The 17,866-nt window shown below is 58.4% G+C and overlaps 1 protein-coding gene and 1 long non-coding RNA gene across 4 annotated transcripts; both read left to right on the forward strand.

Annotated features, from left to right (window-relative positions):
* The first annotated feature begins 874 nt into the window (after positions 1 to 874).
* KLHDC8A (kelch domain containing 8A) lies at positions 875 to 11,378 on the forward strand. Of its 3 annotated transcripts, XR_005603660.1 has the most exons (8): positions 875 to 1,206; positions 2,394 to 5,689; positions 6,429 to 6,849; positions 7,391 to 7,555; positions 8,762 to 8,977; positions 9,476 to 9,577; positions 9,867 to 10,137; positions 10,234 to 11,378. XR_005603660.1 is itself a non-coding variant. In XM_039565368.1 (7 exons), the coding sequence occupies exons 2-7, from the start codon at positions 5,624 to 5,626 to the stop codon at positions 10,058 to 10,060; spliced, it is 1,164 nt and encodes a 387-aa protein (XP_039421302.1). In that variant the 5' UTR covers positions 875 to 1,206; positions 2,394 to 5,623; the 3' UTR covers positions 10,061 to 11,378. The 3 variants fall into 3 exon arrangements, 2 of the variants coding, with proteins under 2 accessions (XP_039421302.1, XP_039421303.1); XM_039565368.1 differs by having other exon boundaries at positions 9,867 to 11,378; XM_039565369.1 differs by lacking the exon at positions 2,394 to 5,689 and having other exon boundaries at positions 9,867 to 11,378.
* A 3,911-nt stretch (positions 11,379 to 15,289) lies between these two features.
* Positions 15,290 to 16,965, forward strand: LOC109145269. Its single transcript, XR_002046560.2, has 2 exons — positions 15,290 to 15,569; positions 15,738 to 16,965. It is a non-coding gene; the product is annotated as an uncharacterized LOC109145269 (long non-coding RNA).
* The last annotated feature ends 901 nt before the right edge of the window (positions 16,966 to 17,866 follow it).

The following is a 17,866-nucleotide window of genomic DNA, read 5'->3' on the forward strand; positions in this document are numbered from 1 at the left end:
CATCCATGGATCCATCCATCCCTCCATCCATCCCTCCATCCTTCCCTCCATCCACCCATCCATCCATGGATCCATCCATCCCTCCATCCATCCCTCCATCCATCCATGGATCCATCCATCCCTCCATCCATCCCTCCATCCATCCATGGATCCATCCATCATCCATCCATCCATGGATCCATCCATCCATCCACCCATCCCTCCATCCATCCATGGATCCACCCCTCCATCCATCCATCCATGGATCCATCCATCCATCCATCCATGGATCCATCCATCCATGGATCCATCCATCCATGGATCCATCCATGGATCCATCCATCCCTCCATCCATCCCTCCATCCTTCCCTCCATCCACCCATCCATCCATGGATCCATCCATCCCTCCATCCCTCCCTCCACCCATCCCTCCATCCATCCATGGATCCATCTGCAGCACTTGGAGGAGAAGGAGACGCTTCCAACACCTTTTGAGGGAATCAGGTCAAGGCAGAAAAACCCCGGGATGACCGGCGGGCTGGGAGAAGGTCCCAACATCCCACTCCCCCAAGCTCCTTGTGGGGTGCAGGAGCAGAATTTGGGGGTTCTGCTGCCTTGCCGTGCCCCTTTTCCCCATTCCGGGGTGACACCCATGGGATGGGCTCTTCCCTCCCTGATCCCTGGCATTCCCCCAGGGGCAGCCCCCATCCCTTCCCACCATCACCGCGGGGTCTCTGCCTCCTCTCAGCTCCGTCTTTCCAGCTCCTGCTTCCCGATTTTTGCCCTCCCGCCTCCCTTTCCCAGGAGTTTTGTCGGTGCCGGTTTAGGGCGGGGAGCGGGGGAGCGCGGCCGTTCCAGAACATCCTGTGCGAGCGTGGGGAGCCATAAAAGGCTTAGGGATGGACTGGGAACGCCGGGAATTCGCACGCACAGCCCCGGCTGCCGCTCCGAGGAGGAGCCCAGATGGGGAAACCCTCCCCGCCTTGAGCGTCCTACATCTTCCAGAGGGGGAACTGCAGCGCCGCTGGATTTACGCGGATTTTTGTTCCCGTTTTTTTCCCCCCCTCCCACGCAGCAATTCCCAACCCCGGCTGCTCCCGGCGCCGCTCGCAGCCCGGCGGGGAGTGGGAGGAAGGAAGGGGATGCTCGGAGGATTTGGGAAAAGGGGAAGTTGCGGAGCTTTTCCAGCCATGCTCCACCTGCGCTCGGCGCGGCGGCTCCGGAGCTGTGAGTATTCCCGAGAAATCCTGGGAAAGGAAGGAGGGAGGGAGGGAATTCCTCACTGGAGGTCACTGGGTCATTTGGGGGGGGATTTGAGACCCCGGGTCCTCCCAGGCTTTTCAGCCTCAAACAAAGCTCGGAGTCTGCGTTTCCCTTCCAAAAACTGGGTGAAGAAAGATGATTTTTTCCTTACTTTTTGTGAAGAAGGATGGGGTTTTCCCTTACTTTTTTTTTCCCCCCAGTAGCCCCCAAATCCCTTCTTTTCAGCCTTTCTCCTCCCAGCATCCCCACTCCCATTTTTCCAGCCTTTCTTCCAGCCCAGGCCCTGGCAGTGCTGGGGTTGCTGTGACCTCCCCCAGCTGTGATCCGGCCGGAGCTCTTCCCATTCCCTGTGCAGCCGAAATAAAGAGGAAAAGGAGCTCTGGAAACACAACCTGAGAGGCTGCAGGGCTCGGAAAAGCCCTTCTGGCTTTCACTCGTGCAGGAGAGGAGCTGTTGGGGCAGAGGGAGATTTTGGTGGGAGCTGGATGGGGAAGGGAGACCCTTTGCTCTTGCAGGGGGGTCCTTGCAATAAAATAAAATAAAATAAAATAAAATAAAATAAAATAAAATAAAATAAAATCTCCTGGGCTAAACTGTGACATGAGCAAACCTCACCTTGCTCCACTGATTTTTCAGCCCACCCACGATAAAAAAAAGGCTGATCTGGGCTCCTTCCCCTCTTTCAAAAAATGAAGCAGCTTTTGTCCCTGTCCCGGAGCTGTGGCTGCCATCCTCCTGCTGGGGAATATTTCCTTCCACAATCCCCCTCCCTCCCATCAGCAGGAAAATTGCAGCCCGCAGGAGGAGGCTGGAAAGGATCCCGAGGGACCGGGGTGGGGGAGGGGGTGAAGCTGGGGGAGGCCGGAGCGGTCCCAGCTGCTCCTGCATCCCGGAGGATGCTCGGGATCGGGGGGTACGAAACGAGCTCTGCTGTTTCCCTCTGCTTGGCACAACGAAATCTCTTCTAATTCCAGTGGTTTTCCCTCTTTTTGCCTGTTTTTTTTTCCAGGGAGAGGCAGGGAACCGGCGGCGTTTGGTTGTTGTTGTTGTTTTTGTTGTTATTTTCCGGGCGGTTGTTACTATGGCGAGGGAAGGCGGGCAGGTCTGGAATCCCCGGCTGACAATTCCATGCCTGCTCCTTTCATTCCCAGCTGCCGGGGTTGGAGCAAAGGCACCAGAATCGGGCTGTTCCCGGCCCCTTTTCCGTTGGGACGCGGGGGAGAGGAGGATCCTTTTTCCCGAAGTTTCCCTGGTGGATGTCTCTGTCCCGCTGAGGACTGGCTGGGGGTGTCTGACCTGCTCCTGGTGGCACGGAGGCGTTGGCAGACGGGATTTTTGGGGCTGTGGGGATCACCCTGGATCTGTCCCATTCCCAAATGGGAGGAGATTTGGGTTCCGGACAGCTCATGCGCTGGCCCTTGGAATTTCGACCCTGGAGCAGCAAGACTTCCAAATCCTGGAGAGAAGAGAGATGGGAATGGAAGGGAAAGAAGCTGCCGTGCTCTGACCTCTCTCCCCGTTCATCCCGTGAATCCCTTTAAACCCCACCAGCCTGGCTCCGATAAATCCCAAATTACCGCAGGCCCAGAAATGCCACGAATCCAGGGCCTCTCCCAAATGATGAATGGGTTTTCCATGGAGGGAATATCCAGGGAGAGGTCCCACTGTCCCGTGAAGCCCTGACCCCCTCTCAGGGCGTGCTGTGGGGCTGCCCCTGCCCATCCATGCTCCAAATCCACTTGGAAAAGGCCCTGGAGGGTTTGTGGGTGCTCTTAGAGCCGGGAATTTTATCCTGCAGGGATAAGGACTGGAGCAGGCTCGGCCCCATCCCCGCCGCCTCCGCTGCTGGAAAAGCAATTTCCCTTCCTTTGGATTTCAGACGTCGGTCAGTTTGGGATAACGCAGCCGTAATTCCCTGTGCCCGGGAGGGGAATGAGGCTGCGGGACGCTTTCCCAGCTCCCTGCACGGCGCTGGTGTCGCTTCCCGGTGAAATCCAGGTGATTTTGGAGAGCCGGAGGCGAAGGCGTGGGATCAGCGTGTGAGCCTGACCTTGATTTCCTTAAAATAGCACGGGAGGGAAGAGGAGCGGATCCTTTGTGTGCCAAGGCAGCTGAATTCAGGCAGAGCTCTGCATTCCAGCCGAATTCCCAGCTCTTTGCTGCGTTGTTCCCGCGAGGGACCTGCCCAGAGAAATCCTCATCCCTCTCCAAGCGCTCTCTGCGCGCTGGGATGTTGAAAAGGAATTTTTAGGCAATTTGAGGCAATTATTCCTAAGCTTTGGACAGAGGAATTGCCTGGCCCCAGGTTCTGCTCCTGGCAGGCGCCAGAGCGATGCTGGTTGTGCCTCATCCCAGCACTTTGGATTCGAAGGAAGAGAGGCACGGGGTAAAAAAAGGATTTCCTGGATGTCTGGATGCAAATCCATCGTGCTGCTGGAAACAGGAGCTGGCTCTGCTTTGCTGATTAGCCGGCCCAGGCTGAATTTGTCCGTGAAAATTCACCTGGAAAGGAAAAAAATCGTTCACGGAGGCAGAATTCCAGAGCCGCTGGAGCTGGCAGGGCACAAATCCCGGAGCTGCTCAGGGAGGGCAGAGCAGCAGCGGGATCTGGGCTGGGGTTCGCCCCTTTTTCCCTGGATTCTGGGAGGATGGGAAGCGTGGCTTGATGTGCTGCTGCTGCTTTTTATCGTGGCTTTGTGTTCCTTTGTCCTGCGGCCCCTGTGGGGCCTGGAATTGCGCCGGGAATTGTGGGTGAGCCCACAGCAGGTCCTGGACCCCAGCCCAAGGAGGATTTATTCATCAACCCCATTCCTCATGCCATAAATGATGTTTGGTGCACTCCCGAAAATTTATTTGGGAAGATAAATAAAAAGAAACAGCCCTGCTTGGAATGATTGGATTTTATGGCAGCTCAGAGCTGGATGGGAAGGGATTTTCCTGGATCCCAGTCCAGGCGTGAGACCTTTTTCACCGATGCTTTCAATTTTCTTTATAGAACCATAGAATCCCTGGATGATTTGGGTTGGAAGGGCCTTAAAAAATCCTCACCCTGCCATGGGCACAGACACCTCCCACTACCCCAGGTTGCTCCAGCCTGGCCTTGGCCACTTCCAGGGATGTGGGATCCCTGCCAGCCTCGTGTAATTCCCACTTTCAGAGGAGCTGCGGGAGCAAACAGGAGCCCGGAAATCCCCCCTTGGGGCGGCTCTGGGGTTTGCAGGGATCCCAGGATGGCAGCAGCGCCGTGCTCAGCAGGAACGCTGCGCTGTCCCTGGCGCTGGCTCCAGGGCCGCCTCTTGTCCCCCTGCTGACCCGGGGGACGCAGCAGCCGGGAATTTTTAGGAGAAACCACATGAAATTCCCAGCACTCAGGAGGTGCGGGGGATGCAGGATTCCAGGGGGATCCTGCTCCACGCTGTGATCCCGGGAATCCCCCGGCTGATCCCGGGGCCCGGGTGGCGACAGGAGGCCGGAGGGGGCTGTTGCTAAGCCACGCCTGCGGCTGCTCCCGGCAGCTCCGTCCTGGGGCAGGGAATTCTCCGGATCCCCCTCGTTCTGTCTCTGCTCCAGCAGGAAACAAGTCTGCGTCTGCTTTTTTGGGGGGAAAAAGGAGGAATTTCCCCCTGGAAAACCCAAGGGGTGTCACTCCTGGATGATTTATTTGTGCTTGGGCACCTTGGATGGGACAGAGCCACAGGGCCGGGTGTCAGTCAGGGAGCAGGGACATGGATTCGGGGGTCAGGGACACAGATTTGGGGGTCAAGGACACAGATTTGGGGGCCAGGGACATGGATTCGGGGGTCAGGGACACAGATTTTGGGGTCAAGGACATGGATTCAGGGATCAGGGACACAGATTTGGGGGTCAAGGACATGGATTCAGGGATCAGGGACACAGATTCGGGGGTCAGGGACATTGTTTTGGGAGTGACCCTCTGCTCCAGCCTCACTCTGCTGCCAGCGTGGCTCTTCCCGGCTCAGTGGGACCTCAGCATCCCCATGGAAAACCCTTAGGAATCTGTGCACGGGGAGAAGAGGGAATGCTGCTCTCCCAGCGCAGCTGAGCCAGGAATGTGCCTTTTTTGGGGATTTTTTGGCCGGGGCTGGCTTTGCCCTTCAGAGCCGTGTCCCAAAATCTGAGCGGGCAGCAGCCGCCGAGAGCCGCCGCAGGGACAAAGGGAATTCTGCCTTTGGCTGAGGGCAGGTGTTGGACACCAAGGCGGAGATGTCGGAGCAAAACCGCTTCTGCCGCTCTCCCTTCGCCCCCTCTCCGTCCTCCCGCGCTCATTAAGCTCATCTGCATCGCGCCTAATGACGTTTGGAGAGAGGAGACCGCGGGGGTTCCAGCCCGCTCCCCCTGGGATCCCTCCCGGCTCCCGGGGATGGAGAGGAGGGAGCTGGGGGTTGCTGTTTTCCTCAGGGTGAGGAAGATCAGGAGGAGGAACCAGGTGGGTCAGAGAAGGAGAAGTTGGCCAGCAGGCCGGAAAACAGGCGTGGAACAGGCAGACGCCGGGTTTCAATGTCACCTGGGGGTGGGGAGCTCGGGAAGCAGCAGGACAAACTGACTCCGACCTTCTCGCCTGGGTTTTTTTTTCCCTGGTTTGTTTGATTGTTTCTTTCTTTCTTTCCCACCCATTTTTGGTTTGGTTTGGTTTTATTTTAGGCTCGGTCTCTGCATGAGCTGCCGAGGCAGCTCTGGATGCGCAGGATTGATGGAGAGGCACTGAGAGGTGCCGGCGGTGCTGCTCTGCAGTGGGGGTGGCACTCTGGTGTTTTCCCTCAGTTCAGGAGGGATCTGTGGAAGGGTCTGGAGAGTCCCGGGGGAGCCGGGAAAGGGGCTCAGCCTGGAGTAAAGGAGGCTCCGGGGGAATTTCTGGCTCTGCACAACTCCCTGACAGGAGGGGGCAGGCGGGGGGAGCAGATTTGGGATCTTATCCTAGGGAATTTGGGGTGGGATGAGAGGGAACGGCCTCAAGCTGTGCCCGGGGAGGCTCAGGGTGGAATTTCGGCAGGAATTTCCTCATGGAAAGGGTGCTCAGGCCTTGGCAGGGGCTGCCCAGGGAGGCTTGGAGGCGTCCAAGGCAGGCCTGGATGTGGCACTCAGCACTCGGGGCAGGGATTTGGCACAGCTTGGCCGATCCTGGAGACCTTTTCCACCCTCAGTGATTCCAGAATTCTATTTTCCAGCATAACCCCCCCCTTCCCGTGGGCAGAAACCCCCCGGTGGCCACCATGGAGCTGCCCAGCACCAAAGACTTCCAGTGGAAATCGCTGGCGCCGCTGCCCAGCCGCAGGGTGTACTCCACGCTGGTGGAGGCGGCCGGGCAGGTCTTCGCCGTGGGCGGCTGCGACGACAACGGCGTCCCCGTGGACTCCTTCGAGGTCTACTCGCCCGAGGCTGACCAGTGGGCAGCGCTGCCCCCCATGCCCACGGCCAGGGCCGGCGTGGCCGTGACCACGCTGGGCAAGAGGATCATGGTGATCGGCGGCGTGGGCACGAACCAGCTGCCGCTGAAGGTGGTGGAGATGTACAACACGGACGAGGGACGCTGGAGGAAGCGCAGCTCGCTCCGGGAGGCCGCCATGGGCATCTCGGTGACGGCCAAAGGCAAGGAGGGACCTGCCGGGGCCGCCCGTGGGGTGGTGGGATGGGGGATTTCGGGATCTGCTTGAGGAATTGGTGATTTAGGTTCGACTCTCTGAGCTTTTGTGCTCAGGCGCAAAAACTCTCTGGGTGGTGGCCCAGGGTGGCTTCGTTCGTCTCCAAAACATCTCCTGTGCTTCCAGGAGTTGGGCCTCGTGCGTTTGTCACCTCCCACCCTCCCGAGATGCTCCACAGGAGGCTGGAAGCGCAGACAGAGCCACCCCCGGGTTTGTCACCAGCCCTGGTGGCTCTGCTGGTCCCTGGGGGTGTTTTGGACAAGCTCCAGGGGCTCAGATCCAACTTTCCTGTGGGTTTGCAGTGAATTCTGGTCCTTGAGTGGATTTTTTTGGTGGTGGGGATGGATTTGTGCAGAGGAGGGGGATTTCAGCTCCTTTCCTGTAGCAGTTTTGTGGGAATTTTTTTCAGGGGGGGATTTCTGGATTTCTGCTGCTTTCCTATGATAATTTTGTGGGATTTTTGGTGTGGTTTCTTTCCCCCCATCCAGACTACAGGGTGTACGCAGCGGGGGGGATGGGCTCGGACCTGAGGCCCCACAACTTCCTGCAGCACTATGACGTGCTCAAGGACATCTGGGTGTCCCTGGCTGCCATGCCCACGCCCCGCTACGCGGCCACGTCCGTCCTGAGGGGCAGCAAGATCTACGTGCTGGGTAAGGACCAGCCCTGCCCCCTCCGCCTTGGCCTCCTTGTCCTTCTCCTTCTCTCTCCTCCTCTCTTCTTTCTCCATTTTTGTCTTTCTTTCTTCTTTCTTCTCCTCCTTTTTCCTCCCTTCTCCTTCTCCTTCTCCTCCTTCTCCTCCTCCTTCTCCTCCTTCTCCTTCTCCTTCTCCTTCTCCTTCTCCTCCTCCTCCTCCTCCTCCTCCTCCTTCTCCTTCTCCTTCTCCTTCTCCTTCCTCCTTCTCCTCTCCTTCTCCTATCTCCTTCTTCTCCTTCTTCTTCTTCTTCTCTCTCCTTCTCCTCCTTCTTCCTCCTCCTTCTCCTTCTCCTTCTCCCCTCCCTCCTTCTCCTTTCCTTCTCCTTCTCCTTCCTCCTTCTCCTTCTCCTTCTCCTTCTCCTTCTCCTTCTCCTTCCCTTCTCCTTCCCTTCTCCTTCTCCTTCTCCTTCTCCTTCTCCTTCTCCTTCTCCTCCTTCTCCTTCTCCTTCTCCTTCTCCTTCTCCTTCTCCTTCTCCTTCTCCTTCTCCTTCTCCTTCTCCTTCTCCTTCTCCTCCTTCTCCTCCTCCTTCTCCTTCTCCTCCTCCTCCTCCTTCTCCTTCTCCTTCTCCTTCTCCTTCTCCTTCTCCTTCTCCTCCTCCTTCTCCTTCTTCTCCTCCTTCTCCTCCTTCTCCTCCTCCTCCTTCTCCTCCTCCTTCTCCTTCTCCTTCTCCTTCTCCTTCTCCTTCTCCTTCTCCTTCTCCTTCTCCTTCTCCTTCTCCTTCTCCTTCTCCTTCTCCTTCTCCTTCTCCTTCTCCTTCTCCTTCTCCTTCTCCTTCTCCTTCTCCTTCTCCTTCTCCTTCTCCTCCCTGCTTTTTCTTCCCTTTTCTTCCCTTTCTCTTCCTTCTCCTCCCCTTCCCTTCCTTCTCCTCCTCATCCGCCTCCTCTCTCTCTGGATCCGAGCTCATCGGAGCTGCAAAAGCTCCCTGAGCCCGATCCTGGCTCTGCTCTGGGTTTGTCTGGATCAAACGGGTGCATTTCAAACACCTCCCTGTGCCAACACCGCGGGGAGGGGGATAGGCTGGAAAATTGAAAATCCGGCTTTTTCCTGCCATGAAACAGAGAAAAGGAGCACAGAGAGGCAAAAAAAATCCCGTTTCACTCAGGGGCCTGGAGATCCGAGGCTCCTGCAGCCCCTGAGCTGGGATTCCCTCTCCTTTTCCCAGGGGGAAGGCAATCCAAGTACGCCGTCAACGCCTTCGAGGTTTTTGACACGGACACCAGGTCGTGGGCCAAGTTCCCCAACATTCCCAACAAAAGGGCCTTCTCCAGCTTCGTGCCCACCGAGGACAAGCTCTTCAGCCTGGGGGGGCTGCGCCAGGGCCGGCTCTACCGGCAGCCCAAGTTCATGAGGACCGTGGACGTGTTCGACCTGGAGCAAGGTGGGGGCTGGCCCTGCCCCTCCCTTCCAGAGGGGCTTGGGGGCACGCGGGGCTGGGTTTGGGGTTTGGGGACACACAGGGCTGGGTTTGGGGTCTGAGAACACACATGGCTGGGTTTGGGCCCACGCAGGGCTGGATTTGGGGTCTGAGAACACACATGGCTGGTTTTGGGGTTTGGGCCCACGCAGGGCTGGGTTTGGGGCTCTGCTGGCCTTGCAGAGCTCAGAGTTCCCATCAGCTGCTGTCTTGAGCTCAGTTTAGAGGACGATTTCCAGCCAGAATTAACAAGCAGAATGGGAAAACCACAATCCCGAGGCAGCTGGATCCAACAGCTCCTTCCTGGCGTGCTGGGGGCAAATCCGACCCATTCCATGGGGTTTTATCACCCCAAGGTGCAGCAGCCAAACTGCACTTCCACAAGCCAGGGGGTCAGAGGGGCAGATGCTTTCTGCAGGAGCAGATGATCCCATAAAACCCAGCGTGTCCTGCCCTTCCCAGGTGGGTGGATGAAGATGGAGCGCTCCTGTTTCCTGAAGAAAAGGCGAGCAGACTTCGTGGCCGGCTACCTGCAAGGCAGAGTTGTTGTGGCCGGGGGCTTGGGTGAGGCTCTGGGACTGGTGGGAACCCATTAAAATCATGTGGGAATTTTTGTCATCCCAGAAAAGGGAGAAATCCCGATCCTGGCTGGTGGGAGGGAGCAGGGAAAGCAGCCCCCATAAGGGGTTGGGGTACAGAGCAGCCAAGAGATGCTCTGGACAGCTCCAAGCTCCAGGGGCTCAAATCCAACTTTCTTGTGGGTTTACAGCAAATTCTGGTCCTTGAGTGGATTTTTTTTTTTTGCGGGGGAAGATGGATTTTTATCATCCAGCGCCTCCATTTGTGCTTCCAGGGAATCAGCCGACAGTGCTGGAGTCGGCAGAGGCTTTCCACCCGGAGAAGAACAAGTGGGAGAGCCTCCCCCCCATGCCCACCCCGCGCTGCGCCTGCTCCAGCATCGCTCTGCGGGACTGCCTGCTGGCTGTGGGCGGCGTGAGCCAGGGGCTCAGCACGGCCGTGGAGGCCCTGTGCCTCTCTGATTCCTGACTGGAGCAGGATTCCACCTGGAGCAGGTCCCTGTGCCTCTCTGATTCCTGACTGGAGCAGGATTCCACCTGGAACAGGTCCCTGTGCCCCTCCGAGTCCTGACCAGAGGATTCCACCTGGAGCAGGTCCCTGTGCCCCTCTGAGTCCTGACCAGAGGATTCCACCTGGAGCAGGTCCCTGTGGCTCTCTGATTCCTGACCGGAGCAGGTTTCCACCTGGAACAGGTCCCTGTGCCCCTCTGATTCCTGACTGGAGCTCTTTGGAAGAGGACCCCACCTGGAAGAGGTGCCTGCCCCTGGCTGTCCCCAGCAGTGGCGTTGGGGACGGTGCTGGCAGCTCCCAGCACCATCAGACTGCTGCAGGAGCCTGGAAGCTCCTCTGGAACCCCATCCAGGGATTCTGTGCCTCCCTCCCTGGCACTGCTGTTGCACCCCCGTGAGGCACCCCCACACTGGCCAGGGGTCCCCTCCAGTCGCTGTCACAGCTCCGTGGGGACACCCAGCTGGAGGAGCCGCTCTCCACATCTCCTGCCTGTGGGGAGGACTCCAGAGATCCCGGCGTGGGAATTGTGTCGCTGCAGCCATCCCGGCCACAGGTGACAGCGTGGGAGGTGTTGGGACTCTCCAGAGGGTCAGTGGTGGCTCAGGGGGGGACAGTGGTGGTGTCCTCTTCGATCCTGGGATCTGTGAGTGCTTCCCTACAGATCCCCTTCTCCCAAGGGATACTCCAGACCTGCAGCCGGATTGGGGCATCGTTCTTCACCTTCACCGCGAGGCTTTTCCTGCAATCCCGTGGCATTTCCCTGGCACTCCGGCAGAACCGGGGGCTGCCGAGGCTTCCGGAGGATGAATTCCCAAGGGACAGCTTTGGCTCCTCACCACTGGCACAGGACTGGCACAGGACCGGCACAGCTGCTGCCTTTGCTGGGTGTCAGGAGGAGACGGCCTCAACCTGCAATTTTCAGGTGTTTTTTGGCTGCTTTGGAGATTTGGGATCTCCCCTGGGAGAAAGGAGCAAACCAGGGCTGTGCCTCCAGTTTGTCACCCCAGGGACCGGGGGTGGCTTTGGTGACACCAAAGTGACCCCAGCCGCTACCTCCTCTTGGGTTCCGTTCACCCCAGGCAGTTTTTGGGAGGAGTGTCCAAACTGTCGGGACGCAATTCCAGCTTGGAGCAGTTGTCCCGTTAAAAGCTGTCCTTGGGAAAGCCCTCGGAGGAGCCCGGGCTGCGTCAGGGGTGGGATGATGTGAAAATGTGGGAGAGAGGGGTCAGGGCAGGCTGGGATCATGGAATCATGGAATCATGGAATCATGGAATGATTTAGGGCGGAATGGACCTTAAAGTCCCACCCCTGCCATGGTCAGGGACACCTTCCCCTCTCCCAGGCTGCTCCAAGCCCTGTCCAGCCTGGCCTTGGACACTCCCAGGGATGTGACCCCATCGCCGGTTCGCTTCCAAGGCGTCACATCCCTCCTTTAACGCGCTCCCTGCGCTGCGGGGAGGGGGTCCCGGTGTCCCCGCGCTGTCCCTGCGCTGTCCCCGTTCTGTCCCCGCGCTGTCCCCGCTCCGTGCGGAGCAGGGGGGCGCGGGGCCGCTCCCGTCGCCGCGGAGCTCCGAGGACACCGCGCGGAGCTCCGGGGACCCCGTGTGGAGCTCCGAGGACACCGCGCGGCCGCCGAGGACACGGCGGGGACGGAGGGACCGGCGGCCGGGATCCGGTTCCTTCTCCCGGTCATTCCAGGTGGGATCCCCCCGATCCCGAGCGCTGCGCGGCTGGAGTGACAGGGAGGGGAAGAGGAGGGGAAATGGAGGGAAAGGGGAGCCTTCCCCTCTAGCCCAAAGCCGGGCACAGCAAATCTCCCTTTGAGTCGCCTCTGCATCGAGCCGGGCCGTTAATGAGGAATTTTCCTTTGTCCTTTTCCAGCTCTTTTTCTCCTGATTCCACCTGGAATCAGCGTAGCTCAGCGGCCGCGGCTCCGGGCTCGGTGCTTTGTTCGGCTGGAGCAGGGGGAGGAGGGATCCTTTGTGTGGCTGCAGCGCAGCTGGAGCCTGATCCTTCCCTTTCTGCCTCCAGAAATCCTGGAGGGAGGCACGGACAGGGCAGCATCCTGGGAATGAGCCCGCTGGCGCACTCCACGGAGAGGTGACAGCCACTGGGGGTGACAGAATCAGAGCTGGGGGTGTCCCCAGCTTCCAGAGAGCGGGAAAGGAGCAGCTCTGAGTCCCCGTGGAGGAAGGAGAAGCAGATCCAGGTCTCTGCCTTTGGATGAATCCCAAGCTCCCATCCCTGGGACATCCCTGGAGCTGTTGAGTGCCCGCCCTCGGTGCTCCTGGCTCGGGGGAGGGGATGTTCCGCGCGATGGAGCCCTGCAGAACCCGGAGGGTGAGCGCGGCACTCACCGCCCTCCCCTGACGCTTCTCACGGCTGCGCCTCGATCCTGCCCTTCCCTGGGATGCTCCTGCTGGGAAATGGGATCCTGCAGGACACAACCTCCTGGGTTTTGTCACCAAAGGGCTGCGCCCACCCTGCCGGTGACGGAGGTGTGACCCTGAGCCGAGGCTCGGGTGGCTCAGGCGCTCCTGGCGGTGCGGGCGGGGTGTTTTTGCGCTGTTTAAGCGGGTTTGGGTGGTTTGTTTCGGGCAGAGCGGTGCTGGGCCGGCTCCAGGTCTGTTCCCAGAGCTGTGAACAGCAGATGGCATCCCTGGGCTGAGCTACGGCTGGAGCAGCACCTCCGGCAGCCCTCCCGCTGTCCTGGGCTGCCCTGGCCGGGCGGTGATGGGCCGGGCTGGCTCTAAAACCCCATTTCCCAGATCCAACACATAACCTGGTGTGCAAAGGATGCTGCGCGCCTCCTCCAGCCTTTTATTCCCATGGAAAGACATCCCCGTGGAGCCCCAAACCTCTCCAGGGAGCCGTGACAGAGCTGGGTTTGGGTCCAAAGAGTCCCTGATGCTGCTGCCCAGAGCCAGCCCAGGAAATATCTCCGGGTCTGGGGTCCCGCTGCAGCTCCCTGCAGTGAATCCCTCGGGATGAGAGGTTATCCCTGGATAAATGCTGGGATCTCCAGCGGGTTTGTCACCAACCTCCTGTCCCTGGGGGGCTGCAGAAAGCCTCGGGCTGGTCCCGCTGCCCCAGGCAGCCCCCAGGACCCCCCCGCACCCTCCGTGCCCGCTCCGCTCCCTGCGTGCCTTTATCCCAACCCAGCCGAGCCCTTGGAGTTTTCCAGCGACAAAAAAAAATCCCGGAGCGGCCCCGGCCGTGTCCTCGCCTGAACTCCCCACGCTCGGGGTTTACTGAGAGGCTTTTCAGCCCTGGCCCCGGTGGCTGCTCCGACACAGAGGCTGAGGGCTGAGCTGGCCCTGCTGCCAAAAATCATCATTTGTTGTCCCCGAGCAGACCTTGTCTGCACAAACAGGAAACTTCCTCAAGGAACAACCTCCAAAGGATCTGGTGGCGGAGCAGAAACGATTCCTGCACCTTGCCGTGGGCCCAGGACACGCACCCGGGCTGGTCCTGGCTGTTAGGGACAATATCTTTAGGGGTCAGCGGTGCTCTTTGGGGTCAGCTCTGCCCTTTGTGGCTGACAATTCCCAAAAGGAGCCCGGCGTGGGGTTGTGTGGCTGCTGTTCCAGCTTCAGCTGGGAATTCCGCTCTGGAGAGTTGGGAATGGAGCTCCGGGAAGCACCTCTGTCACTGCCATCCCCATCCCGGTGATGTCCCCAACCCTGTGGGGCCACCAGCAGTGGAGTCACTCCCGTCTGCTCCCATTCCCTCTGCATCCGCCGGCGCTGGAGCGGATGTGGAGTCACCATCCTGAGACACAGACGCTTCCTGCTCTCAAAAGCTTTTTTTTTTGGAGGGGAATTTTGCTTATTTTTCCTGTAAACGCCTCGGGGTTTCTGCAGCCCCATGTGGTGTGACCCCCCAGCTCCCGGGAGGGTGTCAGGGACAGCCTGGGCGGGGTGGATTTGTAGTTAAGGGAGCCTTGAAGGAGTGGTTTAATAGAAAAAATGTATTGATAACCATGTATTTTATGAATTATATCTATAAGATTTAATCTCCTTGGTGTGGGCGAGTGTTGTGGTCTGGAGTGTGAATGAGAGGGGAGAAAAATTCCTGGGAATTGCTCCAAACTCGCAAAAACGGGAGGAAATTGTGTCTGGAGCCTGCTCAGCTCCTGCTGCCACTCACCTGGGGTTTGCTGGAGGCTTCACCACAGCGGGTGACGAATTTTGGGGTTGAAACAGGGCTTGGGTTGGATTTTATTCAAAAAACTTTCAGAGTTTTTGTCACTCAGACACTGCACGTGTCCCTTATCAATGTGGAGCATTTTCTGAGGCAAACAGGGCACAGTAACAAAGATCTCGTTATCACCTGATAGCACAGATTAAAAATCGGAAAATCCAGATTTTGGAGGGGCCGGTTCCTGGGTTCATCCCAGTTTGAACTCCAGGATCCACTGCCGTGGATCCAGGCTGGATTGGGAATTCCTGTGGCTGGTTCAGCTGTGGAACGAGCAGGACTCCAAGCCAGCCACTCCTCATTAGGGCTTTGCTCTGCTTCTCTCCTCTCCTCAATGTGCTTCACTGCTCATCTTCCCACTGAAATGTTCTCTGTCCGACCGCGATCCAGCCCCGGCTGCGGCACATTCCCAATCTCCTTTCTCGCCGGGAGAGCCTGGACTCATGATTGGAACCTCATCAGGCTGGTGGGGTTTGCAAAGTGGGACACAAATTCTGCCCGTTGGATCGGTCTGAAATGAGCCTGGGTTTATCCAGAGGAGATGGTGGGAGGGAAGGAGGGATAGATGGATGGATGGATGGATGGATGGATGGAGGGATGGAGGGATGGATGGAGGGATGGAGGGATGGATGGATGGAGGGATGGACGGAGGGATGGAGGGATGGATGGATGGATGGATGGATGGATGGATGGATGGATGGATGGATGGAGGGATGGACGGAGGGATGGAGGGATGGATGGATGGAGGCATGGATGGATGGAGGGATGGATGGATGGATGGAGGGATGGATGGATGGAGGGATGGATCCATGGATGGATGGATGACGGATGGATCCATGGATGGATGGATCCATGGATGGATGGATGGATGAGGGATGGATGGATGAGGGATGGATGGATGGATGGAGGGATGGATGGATGGATGGGTGGAGGGATGGATGGATGGACGGAGGGATGGATGGATGGATGGAAGGATGGATCCATGGATGGATGGATGATGGATGGATGGATGATGGATGGATCCATGGATGGATGATGGATGGATCCATGGATGGAGGGATGGAACCCCCAGCTGCCCTCCTGGGGTGCGAGGAGGCCTCTGCTGCTCTCACCATCAGTGAAAGGCCATAAATGACTTTTCCAAAGGTTCCCATTGCCGCTGATGAGTTTCCCTTCTCCTGCTGATGGATGGGGAGGATCAGAGCACGCCGGGATTTTTCAGAGGGAAAATGGGTTTCACACCTGCCCGAGCATCCCCCGGCAGCAGGTGAGGAATGCTGGGGCTGCGGGGCCACTAACGAGGGGCGAGCGTGAAACCTTTTGTTGTCTCTGGCATTTCGATGACTCCGGGAGCTCTTCCTTTCCCCGTGGGAGGTCTCCCTGCTGCAAGAAAATCCTCTGCCTAACGTTTGTTCCTCTCCCAATCCACAAGCAGAGCCTGTGGCCGCCGAACCCACAGGTTTTGGCCAGGACGTGGATGTTTTCAGCGCCGGGGTAACGCTGTAGGATTTATTTCAATGTAATAAATTCATTAATACGAATTTCGGAGCCTGCGAGCAGACAGAGCTCCCGCTATATCCAAGCACCAAGCTGAGTTCGGAGCGGGTTTCCCAGACATGGAGCCGAATTCCCGGCTGGATTTCAGGTTGGCTTTAGTGGACACGCACTGGGGCCGCGGGACAAGCCCAGTTTGGGATTTCCAGGGCTGAGCTGGGGAATTTCGGTGGATTTCCCCGGTGGAGAAAGCCGTGGGTGCTGCTACAATAGAGGATCCTTATCAGCGGATTCCAGCGGGCTCGGCTCCGGTCCCTTGGCATTTCCATGCAAACGGGAACGGCTTCCTGAGCCCGTCTGGAAGAAACGCATCCCTCAGCCTCCCTCCCTCGCAGCCACAGCACAGCATCGCCGAGAGGAATTTATCCGGTGGAAACAGAAGGGGAAGCTCCGCCGGGCTGCGCTTCCTTTCCTCGCGGCGAAAGCCTCGGGAAAAGCATCCCGGTAAATCCACGGGGATGCCAAACACGTGCCTGCCGTTCGGTGTGTGCTCGAGCGCTTTTTTGGGCTGAGCCAGCAGCGGTCCCACAGCTGGGACAGCTCCGGGAGACACCGACAGCGACAGCGACAGCGACACTTTTCCCCTCAGGCCGGTGCAGTCCCTTTGTTCACCGCAGCCCGGGAGGTTCGTGCCTTCCCTCCCCGGCTCTGCCGCAGTCCCTGGGCCGTGCCCGGACAGGATCCCGGCTGTTTGCTTTGACTTTGGAATTACGGCGCTTCGGTTCAGCTCGGCTCATCTCCGCCTTGTTTATCTTCCCCATGGAAACGGCTCCTGGTGCTGCTCAGTAAACAACTCATTATCGCAATTCGTTATCGCAATTCGTTATCGCAATTCGTTATCGCAATTCGTTATCGCAATTCGTTATCGCAATTCGTTATCGCAATTCGTTATCGCAATTCGTTATCGCAATTCATTATCGCAATTGCTGCGGCCCGGGATCGTCTTCGGATGTCCCGGGCTGATTTTAAAACGAGGGCAGCGGCTCGTCCCTGGTTTGTTCAGCTCGGGGGGAGGCTTGAGGTGGGGATGAGCAGCCTGGAGCTGCTCTTCCCTGTGAGAGGCGGAGGTGCCACGTGGCCACCGGCAATAAAAACCGGTGACAGTGGCAGGGGAAGAGACCTGTGTGTCTTAATTGTATCCAAATGGTGTTTAAGGAGCGTGGGACAGCACTGGGATGGGTGACAGCCACGGGGAGCGGTTTGGTGCAAGGCTGTGTCCATGATCTGTTGTCCTCAGCTTCCCTGAGGGACAGCTGCCCTCAACAGGTCACTCCATAACCTCACCCCGGTGACAAAACCAGCCAGGGGACAGTGCCGCCCGCCTGGGTCTCTCCTGACACCGAGGCACAGCCTCGAGATGCTGAGAGCTCCATCCTGTGTCACCTTGGTGTCACCTCCGAAGCCCGCGGAGAGGAGTCGGCGCTGGATTAAATCACCCCTGGCAGGCGTTCCGGACCCCCTGCTCTGCCGGAGCTGCGGGGAGCGGTGGGAAAATCCAGGTCTGGATGAGTAATCCCGCAGCTATCTCCCTCTGCCATCGACGCGGGGTGTCCTCACACATGCCGGAGCTGGGCAAGCGCCTTTGTTTTGGCTGTTCTGGGAAATAATTGCATTCTTTTAATATCTCCAAACAAAGATTTACCGCAGGGGCAGGGAGACCACACGGGGAGAAGGTGCTGCTGAGGGAGCCGGGAATGGCCGAGAGGAGCCTTCGCGTGGGAGCCTCAGCAGCCGCTTCCCCCCCCGGGCTCCGGGCCTGGAGAAAGTTCCTGTTCCTCCCTCCCAAGCTGTGTGTCCAGGAGGGCAGAGCGTGGCCCTGTGGCGAATGTGGACAGGCTGCACTCGCCCAGGCCTCTCCTCTCCCTGATTTTGCCCTAAATGCCATTTTTTTCCCCTGGGTTTGGGTGCATTGGGACTCCTTGCAGCGAATCACGTCTGGCTGTGCGTGTCCCTCTGTCACCGGTGTGAGACATTACGGAATTTGCTCCACATTATGGATGGTTTGTGTTG

This window comes from Corvus cornix, chromosome 26, assembly GCF_000738735.6.
Source record: "Corvus cornix cornix isolate S_Up_H32 chromosome 26, ASM73873v5, whole genome shotgun sequence".
In the NCBI taxonomy this organism is placed as follows: Eukaryota; Metazoa; Chordata; class Aves; order Passeriformes; family Corvidae; genus Corvus; species Corvus cornix.

Bases quoted from the DNA above. Each gene is read 5' to 3' on its own strand.
- KLHDC8A (XM_039565368.1), top strand. From the start codon at position 5,624: ATGGAGAGGAGGGAGCTGGGGGTTGCTGTTTTCCTCAGGGTGAGGAAG. The intron at 5,690-6,428 runs GTGGGTCAGAGA...TCTATTTTCCAG, and splicing joins AGATCAGGAGGAGGAACCAG to CATAACCCCCCCCTTCCCGT. The intron at 8,978-9,475 runs GTGGGGGCTGGC...TGCCCTTCCCAG, and splicing joins CGTGTTCGACCTGGAGCAAG to GTGGGTGGATGAAGATGGAG.